The 17570-nt window shown below is 40.4% G+C and overlaps 1 protein-coding gene across 5 annotated transcripts in view; it reads right to left on the bottom strand.

Annotated features, from left to right (window-relative positions):
- LOC132829193 (transcription factor 12-like) overlaps positions 1-15987 on the bottom strand; it is a 143956-nt gene extending 127969 nt beyond the window's left edge. For 3 of the 5 annotated variants that reach the window (XM_060846560.1, XM_060846561.1, XM_060846562.1), the window contains exons 1-3: positions 15451-15986; positions 14760-14854; positions 14147-14219 (exon numbers count right to left, since the gene is read on the bottom strand). In XM_060846560.1, coding sequence (XP_060702543.1) covers positions 14147-14219; positions 14760-14834 — 148 coding nt within the window. In that variant the 5' untranslated portion in view covers positions 14835-14854; positions 15451-15986. Of the gene's footprint in view, positions 1-14146; positions 14220-14759; positions 14855-15450 lie in introns of all 5 variants that reach the window. The other 2 variants (XM_060846563.1, XM_060846564.1) reach the window with 2 other exon arrangements.
- Between the last annotated feature and the right edge of the window lie 1583 nt (positions 15988-17570).

Genomic DNA, 17570 nt, shown 5'->3' with positions numbered 1-17570 from the left:
AGTTCATTGCTTAAAAAAAAAGTCCACAGAGGGCAGAGTCCACTCGTGAAAGCAGCAAATGCACCCCCCACAGGCTTCAGTCTCCATAGAGTCCTGGCCCATTGATAGAGGACCAGGAACATAACTGCACCTTTTACAATGCACCAACTCATAGGGGTTTGGTCCACTCCTGAAGGCAGGGTCTACTCCCTAACTCCAGGATATAACAAGTGCACACCTCTCAGCACACAGGTGTTCAGTCTTTGCACAGGCCTAGTCCTAGGGCCAGGCCTACGCACAGGAACTCATCTGGAAAGCTTTATTTTCTCACAAGAGCTCACTTCAAACAGCAAAAAACAGTTTTGTTTTTTGTACGTATCTTCACTAAAAGACAGAAAAGGGATAAGCCCTGCCACAAAAGTCAACATTTTTTTTCTTTGAGAAAAAGGACAAAAAGTAACAAGGCTGTAACCAGCCGGTGAAACAACAATCCCCTAATGCGAACGAGTTACATCTGAAACACATTGTGTGGATCAGGCAGTTTAAAAATCAGCCCTCAATAAAAATGAATACCAGTTAACAAACTGGCTAAATAATTCAGCCAGTTCAGGAATCGGTTTCTGCTCTTTTGGGGGGAAACCTAAGTACAGCAGTAATACACAAACTGAGGCCCAGTCGGCTCTGAGTCAGTCCTCAACTGAGGAGATTCTAATCTACTGGCTATATTGTTCAGCCAAGGCTTTCCTGATTTGTCCAGGTTTACAACCCCAATCAAGAACCTTGTAGTAAATGAGGTCAACCTGGTTCCAATCGCCACACCTTTTGTTCCCCCACCGCAAAGTCATCCAGGGATGCAGGCCTGGTGTTTCACTGCAACAACTTCCCCCCAGGTCCACTTCCTGACTCGGTCCGGTGCATATCACTTGAACAGTGGTCAGACTTGCGTCTGGAACTTCTTGGGAGAGTTTTCTCCTCTTCTTCCTGTGGCAATGGTATCAAGGCTGCATCTACTTCAGATTGGCATTTCCTCAATTCTAGAGGGAGGTAGAGCACCTGCAGCTTCTGCCAGGCCATCTGCCTGTCCAGAGGGGCCAGTATGTTTTGCTCCTGTCTGTTTGCAAGGTGATGGGTGTTTTTGTTCGGGACGATATCATGTACCTGAATTTTCTAAGCCCCAGCACCTGACATAGCGTCAACCTCACCTTGTACCCATATAGGGCCATTTCAATGGTTTTTGCACCTACCTTTATCCCCTGAATTAAACTTCCCCTTTTGCTTGGAGGTGGCATTTGGCTGGCATTAGCATTCCTGCTGCCATTTCACCCCCCTCCCCCCAAAAGAGTCCGGAAATATCAGGTTTAACCTGGTGCAGTCTTCTCCCCATCAGCATCTTTGCTGGAGCTATTCTTGTGGGGTGACCCTATAATTGAACAGGAACTGGGACAGTTTGCTATCAATGGACGCTGTTGGCTGCTGCTTTTTTTAAAAAGCCTGCCTTCAACATTTGGACCATTCTTTCCACTAGACCATTGGACCATGGTATGGAGTGTCCTTATGTGCCGGGTGCCATCCGACCTTAGGAAATATTTGAATCACGTGGTAAATTGATGTCCTACTGTCCGTGACCAATACTTCGAAGAGTCTGTATCGTGACTGATGCTCATAGTTTCTCAATCATTATTCCAGAATTTTTTGAATGAACTTATGCATGTCCAACCACTTTGAGCCCATTAAAAAGACTGGCATAGTTGATATGCAACTGAGTCCAGGCCTTACGTGGCCATTCCCATGAACGTGGGGGTGCTGCTGATGGCAATGTTTTGTTGTATGTTGCACTGGTCTGGCTGATGCCCCAACCATGTGCCACTGAAATCACCTGGGCCATCTTTCACTTTTTTTTGGGAGGTCGAAAATCAACAGAGTTCAAAAGGGACATTATGTATGAAAATCTCTACAAGGGGGACGGGGAGGAGGATAGAAGAAAACATAGCTAAATGGTACCCTCACCCTGATGGCCACCTTTATGTGTGGCTGCATTTAACGGCGCGCAGATTCTCCATACACAAGTACCAAGAGTCTTACTGGGGTTTTACCGGCCCCTGGTGTTGAGAATGATTTGACTGGCCTCACTGCTGCAGAATGCCCCAAGCAGTTAGATCATTCTGCACCACACCAGTCCTTTGTTGGGAAATTTGTGAAGAAATCACTTTGACCATATGTCCATCAGATAGTGGTCAGCACGTAGTTTTCTCAAAACCCTTTTTAGAAAAAGGAGGGTGGATCTTGTGGAGTGGTTCTTTGTGCAGATTGTCTGAGTCTTTTGGCAGAATGCCTCATCACTAGAACTTTGCAAATAGCACCAGGACATTACTTGGCTGATGGTAAAAAGAGCTCTGCCTGAAAGATCCTTTATGCATGCCCAGACTCTGCATCACTGCATGCTGGCCTCTAAGCAGCTGCGGAGGGGACGAGACTATCACACATCTCTTTCTGCAACGGGTCTATGTGAAGGAAGTCTGGAGAAAGAGGGAGTGATTTTTGTTAAGGTTCAAGCATCTGACATGCGATACGTGTTGTACAGTCTGTTCCCTGGGGGACACAGACAAACATCAATTGCGTCAGAAGGACCATCAACTTGGTAAAAGACACTACTTGATCTGTCCAAAACTTGGTCTTCCAGTTGAAAGAGTTGACTCCAACTGAGTGTTGCAGACTGGCACATTCCAAGGTCCAGGACTACATGCTGAGCAACGCACTAAAGCACTATAAAAGGCTCTTCCGTCAAAGAATAAGGGGAGTCCAACCAGTAATTGGACCCTCCCTGATGCATGAGCTAAATAGAGAAAGTCAAAATCGATGTTTGTTTTCTGTTCTGTAAGTAAAGACAGTACAGATGTGAACAACTTCATGAACTATGTCCATAAAGATTTCCTTCTCAAAATAAAATATACTTTTGAAATTAAAGAAAATTGTCCTTGTTGCACTATGCCACCAACACATCTTTGTCAGCATCCAACCCTGGCCACCAGATAGCTTCTTGCCAGCATCTTGACCTTGGAAATCCTGGATCACCCTGGTGGTGTTCAGCCAGTATCTGGCTGCAACCTTTACTCAGGACAATTACCCTTGCTCCCCACAGTAGTATGCTGTCCTCTAGTCTCATTGAATCCAAAAAGGCTTCAATCCTGGTTGCAATGACCCTTCTGTTTCCCTCATTAACACCAACTGTGTCATTTTGCTAGGAGAGGATCTTTGTGTCCAGTAGGGTATTGCCAGCAGTGACTGGAAGGGTGTCCAGAAAGTTGAAAACCAAAAGCGGGACTCCAGCAATGGAGTACCTGTCAGTGGGAGATGGCTCAAGGCACTGACATTAGTGGAAAAAAAAAGGTTAACATTGTGTTTTGAGGAAGGGTCACCAGACCCATCAGCTACCTGGACTGCATTCTAACTTGTACACAGAGGGTAATTGTCCTGCACTGAATTCTACCAGAAGCTATGGGCAACACAGCCTGATCTTTCATCAGTAGCCTAAGCAGTGGTTTGTAATGTATTACTATGACAAATGCCCATCCATTAAAAAAAGGGTACTGGTGAAACTTGCTCACAGCAAAGATGACTGCTAAAACCTTCCTTCTCCATCTGAACATGTGTTCAGCCAAAGTCCAGTAAGCATACACTATTGCCATTCCTCTCAATTGGGCCACTGGTGAGCCAACACTACTCCAATACCATATAGGGAAGCGTTGCATGTCAGCATTACTTCTCACTTCAGATTGAAGGTGTAGGTCCAATACAATGACAATAGCAGCTTTTTAACTTCCCAAAAAGGCAGCTTCTTGACTGTGTGACCATTTCCAAGCTGACCTTTTTTCAAACAGCAGGTGTAGGCTGCTAAGATGGAAGCCAGGCTATGTATGAATTTTCAGTAATAATTCACTTACCCATGAAGAGGCATAAACAGATGTGGGAGTTGAGGCTCTTTTATTGCCTTCACTTTCTTTCCCAATGCATGTACCCCAATTTTGATGAGTAAGCCAGGTCAGTCATTTGGGACACCTCAAACACATTTTTCCCTTCTATATGACTACCTGGGAGAAACATTTAAGCACTTTATCCAAGTTCTCCAATCTTCTTATTGGTCTTCCCTCTGGTTAGTATGACATCCAGATTAATGGTAATCAGGAGTAACCCTTGTAAAATATTCTACATTGTCAGCTGGAAGAGTGCTGAAGATACCCTAAATGGCAGTCCTGTATATTGATATAAACCCTTATGGGTATTAATTGTGGCATACTTTGGGATTCATCTAGTTGCAATTGCAGGTGGGCATGGCTCATATCCAGCTTCATAAAGGAAAGTATCCCCGCCAACGCTGCATATAAGTCCTCTACACAAGGAATCAGATATTTATCCAGCTGTGCGAAATGGTTTACCGTTTGCTCAAAATCACCACAAAGATGAACTGAGTCACCAGGCTTCACAATCAGCACGAGTGCTGCCCATTCTGCAAACTGCACTGGTGTAATGATTCCTTTGCTCTCCAGCCTCCTGATTTCCACCTCCACGTTGTCTGCAAGGCAAATGGCATGGGGTGGGCCTTGCAAAATCTCAGAACTGCATCCTGGTCTACATGTAAAGCTGGCTTTGGCCTCTTTGATCATCCCAAGCCCTTCTTGAAAAACACCCGAGTATTTCACTAGGACTTCACTGAAGTAGCCATTTTTTAAAATCAGAAAAAAATGTTGAGCCAATCTAGGTGAATCTTTCTCAACCAACTCTGCCTCAATAGTCTTGGGCCCGAACCTTTTACCGTCAGTGGTAAGTGCACCAACTGCCTCTCATAGGAGACTGGAACCGAAATCGTACCTTTCATTTACAACAGTTCCCAGTGTGTATGTTGTCAGTCTTGCTGAAGTCTTGCACAAACCTAAGGGTGGAGTTCCAGGCAAATCTCATTAAAGACATTCTGCAATCTCAGACACAGCTGCACTGGTAATGGTTACCCAGTTCATATGGTGGTCATTTAACAAAATATTAACTTTAATTGACCCCAATTTAGGTGTTGCTAAACAATTTGACTGTTCCAACCTATGTGTAGGGGGACTCGCCAGGGTACCAGCCTACAAAGGTTTCCTATTCAAGTCAAGGCCTGTAGGACTCCTTTGCTGTCTCGTGCTGCCACTGGTAGCAGCTACAATGGCTCGCTGGCTCAGATCCTGGAAAACTGTTTAACCACTTGGCTGAGGCTTGACTTTGTTGTGGGGTTCTGCTGTGGGTTGGCCTAGGATCCCTTACTCAGGGCATGCCATGCGTGAGGCTCTGTGATTGCCTACATTCAAGTGGTGTTCCCCAAGCTCAGTTGGGCAGATAAGGGTGTCCACTTGCATTAGGATGTCTTGTAGTTCCCATGCTCCACTTACTGCATTTTCTCATGACAAGGCCAGCTGTAGCGTCTGCTTGAAGTCCAGTTGGGCTTCCGCTAGTTGGCACTTCTGCATGGTTACATCATTGACCCCTCAAAGCCTCTCAACATCTCATTCAGGGTTAACCCAAATCACATGCTACTGCAGTCGTCACAACCTGGACAAAAATTCCAAATATACATTCCAATGGCTCTCTAACAGCTGAATAAAACCAATAGGGTCTCAGGCGCAATATTCCTCAACCTATCAATTCTTGGAAGGTTTTAGTGCCTGAAGCCTCTGGTAAAGTTAAGGCCCTTATAATTTAAAAGGCCGTGGGTCCACACACTGCCAGAAGGATTACTCGTTGCTTTTCATCTGCAGCTCCAATTTCATTTACCCAGAAAAAAAATCTTTGTCCATACTTGGCCCAGTCTTTGACAGCAGGGTCAAATGAGTCAAGCTTCCCAAATAGAGGGATGATGCCAGAAATGCTTACCCCAACTCCAAGATGACAGTTGCAAGTAATGTTCTTCAGGCACATCCTGTTTTCTCCCATCGCCACTGAAATAACTGTACAGAGGCCAGGTCCAGTCACCAAGTCACCTTTTATTTATTAACGCACAGCTTACTGGCTATGGACAACCAGCTTGGAGTCAGTCCTCAACTGAGGAGATTCTAATCACCTGGGTTATATTAGTCAGCCAAGGTTTTCCTGAATGGGGTTGTTAACATGGGCCAATTAAGAACTTTGTGGTCAATGGAGGTCCACCTGGTCTCAAATCAATAACAAATGAAAAGCAAATAAAAATTTAATGGATTTGAACATTTACTCTTCGTGGTTTGTTTTACATTGTAATGTCCCAGGATGTTTGACATCTCATATATGATAGAGGTTTACTACAACGTGAATTCTCATTAACTAATAGAGAACATGCTACACCACAATGGTCGTGGTGGCAATGGCCAAGAACAAGGGTTTCTATACAAGTCACTTGAACTGAATGGGGAAGACTTCCTTTAAGATTACTGCTTGCCGACACCCATGTATCAGGAGCCAATGGTACAATAAGCCTAGTTTGATGACACATCTTAGCATATATTTTTGCGAATATCAAACTACAGTATAATCTACTCATTAGCAATATTGTCATTTTACTAAATTTATACTTGAAAATTAACTTTTAACAACTTTTATCAAAGGAGAGAGGTGCTTCAGCTACTTAAAATGAGTTTCTCCAATGATGCCAAGATACTCAAACCATTGCAAATTTATGTGAAAGAAGAATATAATGACTGAATAATAATAAACAATACATCAAGAGGGAACAATTCTTAACTTTAGGGTGAATTGAACAGAAAGATTATGGGGCTATTTAAGGAGATAAGCTCATTTCAATCTAAATTAAAACTGGCAAAATACTGTACAAAACATCCATATGAATGCTGCACAATTCATATTTCAAAATATTTGTCATTGATTTCCCCACATCCACAAGAACGTTATTCATTTTTCTAAGCTAATAATATAAAAACAAAAAAAAACTTTTGCAAAACTATTTATAGCCAACATAAAACCAGGAAAAAGCATATAAATGACAAATAGATCCCATTGTTCCTGTTTACTCAGAATCCAGCAAGTATTTTGGGTAGTCAGGAAAATTAATTCTGTGGGCACTTTTGTCTTTATATATAAAGAAACCAGGAAATCTGGGAGACTATTTTAAAAAGTATAACAATAGGGATGAAGTATGGATCAAATATGCTGAAACACCTTTAAACTATCACAAGCCACCATTTTACACACTTAAGTCAATGAAAATCAAAATCTATGGACAAAGGAGGTTATACAGTTAAAATATATTACTCGTTTATTTTTCATCAAACAATGATGATTTAAAGCATTAAGAGATCTGTACATTAACTTCAGAGTCAGGTTGAAACATTTCAAAAAGTGCATGATCTATGACTAAAGTTCTAATCTGGCTGAAGCCATCTTCTCAGCATCCAGAAAAAGAAACCTATTTTGCATTAAGAATAACCTCTACGATATTGTTATGTCAAAAAGAAATTCAGGGTTTTAGGACAAAAACCCACATTTTTCAATCAGCAACTCAAGGAAAACTGATGACATCTTATCAGTGCATTATATTTTAAAAGTTTATCAAAGTTCCCAGGTGGTTCAATGAACTACTTTCTCAATTTTAGCTATTAGTTATTTTCTAACAAGAAAAAGCATTAAAAACTGTCATCAGCATCGAGGTGCCATTTGGCAGTGTTCTGCTTTCTCCTGACAGTGGTATAAATCAGTGCTACTGGCTCACACAATTTGCAAAAGAAAGTATGGTGCTCATATGGTGCCTAATGTATAACTGCAACATAAACACATCAAATGGTGTCTAATGTATTACAGTACTCCATAATGTGCTATGCTGCAGTCAAGTAGTAAATGTCTCACCAATGCTGAAACTCAGGTATGTTCTGCACCTCAATCTTTTGAGAATCTGATGTTTAAAAACAGACTCAACATATAAATTCAAAATAAAGAATGATCAGAAAGAATTTAGTTAATAAGGTTCAACAAGAGAAATTGTCAACACAAAACAGACAATAAATCAAGACTTAAACACGTTCCCAAAACAGATTAAGAAAGAGATTGTAAGTTCCTTGCAAAAGGAATGTTCAGATGCTTTCTGAATAAAACCACCAATAGAGACAACTTGATTGTTGTATTTTAGGATCGTATCAAGTTGAACTTAAGAGCACCATAGAGGAATAAAAGTTAATTGCAGGGTAGAAGAGAACAGGTTTATTTGAAAAAAAATAAAATGCACCACAGCTATAAACAGAATTACTAATTTACAACAGCAGCAGAATTAAAACATCTCTTAATTCAAAATGTTGCTTAACTGAATTGCTTTTAAAGCACAAAAATATTTCAAATTTCAGCAGATACTACAGAGTCATTTGTGCATTTCAGAATTCAAATACAAAAAGTAGGCAGAGGTAACAGGATACTGTCAACAGCATTTTCTATCTGCGGGTGGGGTGAACCATGTAACAACCCAAAACAGGCCAATAATGCGAGACTGAACACTCAAGTTAGAAAATGAAAGTAAGCGACACTCAGCATTTAAATAACTGCAGTTATTTCTCATCGATATCCTGAAAGTTGCCCCTCAATATAAACAATGGACTAAAACACACATCAGTAAAAGGCAACATTACCTTCACACAGAACAGGCTGTTTTGCAACAAAATAACTTCTGGTTTTGGCAAAAATCAAAATGTCAGGATAAAATTTAAGTTTGGTTCTATTGTAGGTACAAATGATAAATATCGCTATGGACATGCGCATTATCTACCTTTAAAGAATCCAAACATCATGAAAATGGATAGACATTCCAAAAATAATTAAAACTCACAATACTATTTTCCTGACACCACACAGTTTGGGAAAAAAGATGAAAAGTTCAACAGTTGCTGAGGTGATACAGTAATCAAAGAAACACACCAGGACTATTTACTTAAAAATCACTTAAATGGGTCAGACAAAAGGGTTTGACTTGAGGTGTTACTGGTGATTAGATGAACTAAGTGTGAAACTATTAGCCTTTTTGTCTGAGCTCTGCCTGTTATTTACCACACTAAAAATTCCCTAGGGAGTGCCCAGTGTTACCCCTGAAACTTCACCCAGGGATATTTCTTGCCAGAAGGCCAATAGCAATGCTAGAGAACTAAACAGAGACCCTACACAAAAAATCTCACAAAAGCAAACTAAGATTTCTGTAGAAACTTGAGATCACAGTACTTCATCAGCTGTTAATTCTTCTCACACAGAAGTATGCACCCCACATTAAAAACTTGCTTGCGAAGTATCATTAAAATTTTAAAAAAACTATCCAATACAATAAAGATAAAGACCAAAAAGACCTAAAGACCTCAACCATACACTTAGATGCAGTAGCATCTTTCAACTTCAAAAAATATTTACAAGCACTTCAAATGGCATAAGGAACATTCCAAGCCAAAAGGAGAAATGGAGTGCAGCAACCAAAGAGATTCATTTTAAAATGTGAATCTTAAAACAAAGATATATGTGGGGTAGAAATTCAAACATGATGATTGTCACTGGCAGTTATAGGGAATGGGGGCTAGCACGTAAAAGAAACATGCTTTTAATAGCAAGGAAACCGTGCTCTGAATTTTAAACACAAATATTGTCACACATTTGTATTTTCATTTTGGATGATACCACCCAAATTACAACCCATTTTTAAAATGGTGCCTGGCTCCCTCCATCAGTTAGATCAATGCACCTTTTCTTTTAAAACTATTTCTTTTAAACAAATTGGTTGAACAAACTAAATGTATCACCCTTTCAAAACAAAGATTTGCTGAAACAGCTTCAGCCTTTTACTTTAAATAATTAGAATATTTACAAACACCTTGTGTAATGACTGCGCCATTTAAGTTGAACAGTTCAAGTTAACTAGTGCATGAACTTTTATATACTGTCTTCTAAATTACACAGAAGTGTCTTATCCTCAAAATGATAATAGAAAACCAATGACAGAAAATTGAGTAAACAACTGGCTGATTAGTCACATGACAATTCTTATATAAAACAAACTTGTTCTTCCCAATACATGGGAAGTTATTGCTCATCCATCCATAAGTTAAACTGCACAATGACCAAAATATAATAGCAAGCTCAGATAATGCACGATAAGATCAAAACTAGTCACTGCAGAAAGATTTCAAAAGTTCCCACTAAAACATGCCAAATACACTGTCTTCCACTTTCACTCGAGTTTGTTGGAATCCCTGGACATAAATATCCATGCAATAATGCCATACAACTAAGATGCAGTCCACAACAAAAGGCATTCCTGCTTTCACACTCAAGTGTGAAACATATAACTGCTTTGAGACATGAAAACATGCTTTCAACAAACTTTAAAAATGGCATGTTAGGTATTGCAATTCAATTTTTCAGTTCCCAAGTTAAATGAATCCTTCTGTATAAAACTGGTCGTACAAAGTCAGGATGTCACAATCAAAACTACACAGACTCAAAACATCTGTTCCTACAGTCCAGAAAGAAACAGTTGGGCATGTATTCTGACATGTTTAAATCCTGCAAAATGTTTCCCCTCCAATCACATTTTCCATGAATTTTGCTCGGAAATCTGAAGTGTTTTGTTGTAATCGTTTTAAGCAACTTCAGCAACATTAAAATCTCTCATTCTTTAATATTCTTATTTGACACTGTACTGATCAAAGAATCATTATCACTATTTTCTGAAATTAAACACACAAAATCTCATGTTAGTCAGGTATTAAAAACTTAATGCATATCATGAACAGTTAACCAAACAAAATTCCCAAACAAGCAAACCTCAAATATGTCGAGAAGGTTTACTGCACAAATGTTCAAGCCCTATATATTCTATATTTGCAATTTCAAAGCCTTATTTGGTCTATCCTCAATTACTATACAAAAATATGTACAATAATTTGATCATCTTAAAGAGCAAATACATATCTGTAACAAAGTGCATTAAATCAAGCATCTTTAAAATAGCAAAGATGTCCCAAGGAGCATTAATAAACAAAACTTTGACAAGCAGCCAGGTACGATATTACAGCAGATGACCCAAGGATTGGACAAAGTTTTAATTATCACCTTATAAACAGCAGCAAAGAGCTGACAGAAAAAAAATCTACAGTCAAAGGCTACAGCATCTGAATGAAAAGTTATCTTGAAGTACTTAAAATCAGGTATGTAGCACAGGCTAGAAGTAGAGGGGTTTAGTGATTTGAGGGTAGCAGGCTGGAGGAGGCTGTAGAGATTTTGTTCAAATGGAAGCCAATATGGGTCAGCAAGCAAAGAGGTGATGATGTGTTAACGGAACAGTTTGGACATGGGCATGAGTTTCATTTAATTGAGTGTGGAAAAGAGGAGGCAGGCCAGAAATAAATTGGAATAAATCAAGTCTGAAGGTTAAAAAAAAAAGCAGTGATGAGAAAGTGCAGCAGATGATAAGAGACAGGGGCGAAGTCATTCAATGTTATCAAGATGTAAAGCAGTGCAATACCTCCCGAAAGCACAGGACTTTGGGTATTACTCAGACTTGTAGTTTAACCTGGTTGTCATCAAGACCACAAAACATTTAAAAGTCATCGCTGAAATATTCATATTTACCAGAATATACTTCTCTAATATAGACTAAAAACAGAAATTATGCATTGATTTATTATGCACAATCCATCAGAAAATAGCAACTGCCAGTTACAAAATATTGAACGCATAAGGGTTTTCGACTTTTCATGATTGGCTCTCCTATAAAGTGCCATTAAGAAAAGTAGCACTATACCAAGGAATTAGTCAGAGGCGTGAATCAAACACAGGTTTATATAACTTGCGTTATCAAAAACAAAGGAAAAAAAGTTATGGTAATGTCAAGCTCTGGGGTGAAAAACCAATTTTTCAATTTTGTAAATTTATAGAGAACATCTAAATATACCAAATCAAATCGGATTTTGCCTCATGGATTAACATTGACACCTTTGTATTTTCTTTTATTTCACAAAGTGTAAAAAATACTTTCCTGCCCAGGAAATTTCAAAGCACAGCTACAATATTAAAACAAAATACTTTAAAATTTACAAAGTGCATGAACCTTAATACAAAAATAGACACTGTGCTGGGAACTAAAGGCTGAAATTCATTGTCAGGATTCAACAGGCTTTCAAACTTTTTTTTCTAGCTCTCCTTTTCAATGCTTTGGGTAGAACCCCAAAAGTGATGGAGGTCTTAAGACCTCATGTTGTCTATTTCTGGAAGGCTTGCTGCATCTTGTTCATCAAAATCTTGCCATCTGCCGTCAGCTTGAGAATCTGACACCTGCCATCTGCTGAGATGCTGCCAGAGGCCAAAAGCATAGAGGAACTGATGCCTGTTGCAGGTAGGACAGCCGTCCACATCCCAGTATCACCACTGGAAACTAGACTAGGGAGGCGCGATCACATCAACAGCAAGGGCAAGATGGTGGTTCTCAGCAGACAACCCCTCCTCTCATCAGATTCCTTGATAAGGTTCTTTACCATCCCTAAGCTATCCTAAGAGCCCACAAGTACCTCCACATGAATTGAAAGCCCTGCTCCTTGCATAGCAAAACTACAGCATAGTTAGAGTCAGATGTGGGGAAGGAAAGCAGCACATAGACTTTTTCCACTCTAAAATAAACAGGATAGAAGTGGGTCCCCATTGTCCACTTATCATCCTCTGACCTGTTTACATGCTCACCAATTCACAATCCCCAAATCAATGTGTCACAGGGACAGTAGTGATTGGACGTAACAGCCAAAAATCAACTAAAATATATCTTTCCCATCATTATTTCTTAAGTCCAACATCAGCTTGTTTTGGACTAGATAGCAGGAGGAAATAATTTGCAGCATTAAAATCAGAGGAAGATATGAGTGAGAGATCGCTTATTTATTGGATGGCGAATTTCAGAAAGCATTGATGCTAGTTAACATACAATAACTGCTACTGGGTTACATTTTGCTCACTTTAGTTTTGAACTTGTTATGTCACAAAAATTCAAGTGTTCGTGATTTCTCATGTTTCCCTTTTAGTTAATAGATTGTTTTCTTCAAATTGATATCACAACACAATACAACTGAAGCTCTTTGTAAGACCTCAAAAAAAAAGTTCAAGTTTTCAAACTATACATCTAAATCAGGAATTTGATTGATTTAAAGTCAAAGAATCAAATCACTTGTAGCAGAAAAATGTTGGTATCCAAAAAGCAACATCTTACTTTGAAGAAAGAAATGTGCAATGGAAATGTAATATCATACAATTGTAAAATGTATTACATAATCTTTTGGAAGGAAACTTACTAAAGCTGTTCTATCTAAATTGAGCACTTTTTTTAAAAAAAAGCAAGCATACTCTCCAACTAAATCATGACATTCATTTGCATGGTATGGAAACAAATTTGCAATCATTAACCTATTTAAATAGTGTCTATGTCCACATACAGTATTCAGTTTTAAAGATGGGTTCTTAGTTTAGATTCTAAGGATTATATGCAACAGATAGCAAGTTATACAGTGCAATCAACTGGCATTTTTTTCATCATTGGATATAATTATAAAACCAGAAATGCACAAGAAATGAGACATCAATCCTATGCATACTGTAAATACAGGAGGTGGTCAGTCATCTTGCATCATATTTAATAGAAACATTATAGCTTCTCTAGCAAAGATGCACGTATATTGACAAATAAGTCTAACATGACAGCCACTAGACAAGATGTGCACAGCTACACAAAAACCCTCCGTTTCTGTAAATTACAACTGCTACCCGAAATGAAAGACAATTTAGCTCAAGTGAAAACCTCTGTCAATGTTAGGATTTCATCCAATTACATCGCAAAAATCAGAAAAGATCACATAATTCCTACAAAGATCTTTTTTGGCCTGGCAAACCATTGCTTCTTTTTATTGCTTCAGGCTGCTTTCCAGGATACCTTACTCCATTTCACATTCCCCACTGATTTCCCACTTGTGAATAACTATGCAAATTTTCAACATAGACCACAGAGTTAAAGACCTAAAACAGACTTGTTGTTACGACATATAACCTCCACACAAGTGCAGATTCACAGCCTGAAGATAAAAAGCATCATAATACAATATTCATGTATGCAACACCCTGCCCACAACAAAACATGATCATACTGTACCTGTGCCCCCAAACTGGTTGCTTCCTAATGTGGTTGGTCGGTTCTTTCCATTAGATGCAGGCGGGGAAAACATCTAAGAAATATAGAACAAGTATCACTTGAATAAAAAGATTTTACTACAGGTTGTCAAATTATTGCTTCCCTCCCTCTCAGAGCAATTAGTCTGAAAAAAAATACTGCCTTTTTGCCTTTTATTGACAGAATATTTCAGTTATCTAAATTCATTAAAACCACAACCAAACTCGCAATCGACACTATGTCCACTCTCACAAAGCGCAGCATTTGCTTCACGTAAAGACTGCATTTGGACTACCATCTTGCACCACAAATTCTTAGGATCAAACATACAAGTATTCCCAAACAAAAGATTGCCAAGTACATACACTGCTGGAGCTTTGACACTACCACCACTGGTTAGTGGCTTTTACAGAAACTCCTCAACATCCAAGTCGTTGTACACATAAAAAGAATTTTTAAAAATTAAAAATCTACAACGTCGAGACATCGACTAGCTACTCTGAAGTGGTTATTTACTTCGTAATTACATTACAACAGAGATCCTGCAAAGAAAAATATCGGTCACAAATACATAATACACCGCCATAATCCTTACCGCACTGAAATCCAGCAAGTCGCTGAGTTCTTTGTCCGTCCCTATGGCTGCCATTCGCTGCTGCTGAGGATTCATTTTGACAAATTAAAACACCCCTAAAAGAAAGGTTAAAAAAAATGGAAAGCAAACCTTACTACCCTCGATTATACGCGATGTTAACCCCGAGAATTAAAATATACCAATCCCTTCGACTTAAAGAGAGAAAAAAAACGATTTGACATGGTCTTTTAAAAAAAAGCGAAACAAGAAGTGCGAGAACAAGACCACTTTTTAACAAACACTTGCCGACAGATCATATTATCTATGCACTAGGACAGCTCGAGGCGAGGGATCAATTTTTGAGGGGGGGAAAAAAGTTCATGGAAAATCATTAACTACTAAAACTACCTTAGCTTCTCGCAGATTGTACTCATTTCTTAATTCAATCCCAACCATCCGAGGCAAACAAAATTTTGTACATGTGCGCCCCTCGCTCAAAGCGAGTAGCTGCAACAACTTCCAAGACATAAAAGCAGCAAATTCACTTATTTTCAGAGCTCTCCGGATCAGAGACCCGTCGCTCCCAAATGGGCCGACTGCTTGGCCCAGATTACATTTTTAAAAAAACTTGGATTTGCCCCCACAACCCCGGTCGCGCAGACAGACACAACTTTCTGCTCCGCAACAATAAAAGTACACGCCGTTTGTTTACCTCTTCGCTGAGCATCCGAAAGTCAACATTCAAGGGAAGTGAAGCAGGACCAAAAAAAAACCACCGCCGACGCCGCAAGTCTCTCCGCCCTTTCGCAGCAGTTAGATATCTCCCGCAAAACTTCAGAGGGCTCGGGCCAACAGCAAACCTTCACCGATCCTGCTTACACCGTGACAAATGCATTCCCAGCGGCCGACATATTTACTCTCTTCAACACCAGCACATTGGAGAGGCGGCGAGATATCCATGCGCCAACATCCGGGAGCTCATCCAAAAAAAAACTACTTCGGAATAAAGCGGATTATACAGACACATTTAAAAAAAATGTTTTTTTAAAAACTTCCCCTCCTCCCGCGACTCGAACCTGCGGCCACCCCCCACGGTATGAAAGGACTGAAAGGGAGGAGGAGGAGGAGGAGGAGTATGGGTGGGCTCCGGGCGAAAGGCGCGGCGAGCTTCGCCGGGACAATCTCGCGCGTAGGTGGACGACGGTCGGCTCGAGCGCGGCTCGCGGCCTCTCTTTGACTGACAGCTGCCAACGCCGGCGCGCGGCGTTCGGCCAATCAACGGTCCGGGATGGAGGAGGAGGGGGTGGTGGAAGTCAGAGGGGGTGTGGCCTACAGCCCGCCGCTGCCGCCCTCGGATTGGCTCGACAGGGCAGGCCGAGTCCTCCTCTCCCTCCCTTCCCCAGATCCCGGCGGTACGTCCCACCCTCTCGAGTTGAGGGGGCGTGGCCCAGGCTGGTTGCGGTTGAGGTTGAGGGGGGGGATGGGAAAGAGGTTTGTTGGGGGAGGTGGGCGGGTGAGACCGAGTTGGCAGTTGCTGTTCGTAGTTACTTCAGACACGGACTTTTCGATCGAGTCGAGCAAAGTAGAGCGGACACACCGAGTCAGTGTGCTGGGAAAATGGGAATGGGATTGGGATTGGAATGAATGGAAGAATGATGACCGACATGGTCACGAGGGGTGCAATGTAAACTCCTACGAAGAGTGAGGACAGGGAGAGGGGCTGGGGGAGGAATACAGTAACATCGACGCTTGTAAACACTAGGACGACAAAAAAAAATTGCAGCCTTTGCTACAAATGATACGAGGGGACGTGATGCCTCACCTCTTACCCGAAGTATGTAGGGGATTTTTACATCAAGGTGTATTGCAAATGGGGGGGGGGGGGGGGGAGGAGAGGCTCTACCTCAACCAAAATTGAACAGATATTTTACGGGGGAAAAAAAACTCGATGGAACAGCACTTTGGAATGGCAGTGATGTCATTTTTTTTAATTGGAGGGCGTCCAATTCTCCTCAAATGTCCTGCTACTGAGAAACCAGACAGAAAGCCAGAGACTGAGCCGAACCCAAATTGTGAATCAAGTATTCCCCCCACCCCTGTTCAAATCTTTAATGGTTCCAAAATACCGAGCGAAGCATTGGGATTTTGCAGCCCGAGAGGCCAGCTCTGTTTACCAAAAAAAAAGCAAGGTTATTTGTTCGTGTAAATAGTTTTTGTTCTGCCTTTGCAGTGGGCGAAACTTCCTTGGTTTCTGATACACCCTGTCTACAATGTATGGTTTTAATTCTGCGTGGATCGTCGAGTTTATGTATATATAACAAAAATAAGTGTAAAATGAGTAGGTTTTTAAAGAGGATTGTCAGAGATTAAACGCATTGTGGTGACATGAATTACATTCTCAACTCTAACTCAAACGTCAGAGATAAAAAAAAGTTCTCAGTCCAGGTTGTGAGACTGGGGTTGATAAACTAAATTCATTAACATGCACAAAATTTGGCCGTCCAACCTCTGCACCTTAGACGAAAATACCATAAGAGAATTAATAGAAAGTATTTTAAAAAAAGGATATGAAGAAATAATTTGGGGAAGTTTTTCTTGGGATGGCTTGCAAATTTTAGAGATGATGCGAGGCAGTTTTTCTTTGGAGGTTTGCTGAAATATAGAACCAAATCATCTGATTGCCAGCAATGGTAATGAAGTGAACAACAAAATACACAAAAGATTTAACCATCCAGAGAGTGGAGAAGTAATATCAGACTAAGGAAGTTTTGGGTTGATAAGGCTGTGAAGGGTTTTCAAGAGGATCTAAAGTGCATTGAAGTCCACAAAAAA

This window comes from Hemiscyllium ocellatum, chromosome 28 (assembly GCF_020745735.1).
Source record: "Hemiscyllium ocellatum isolate sHemOce1 chromosome 28, sHemOce1.pat.X.cur, whole genome shotgun sequence".
Taxonomy (NCBI): Eukaryota; Metazoa; Chordata; class Chondrichthyes; order Orectolobiformes; family Hemiscylliidae; genus Hemiscyllium; species Hemiscyllium ocellatum.
The sequence above is the reverse complement of the archived record's forward strand: the minus strand, read 5'-3'. Positions and strand labels throughout refer to the sequence as shown.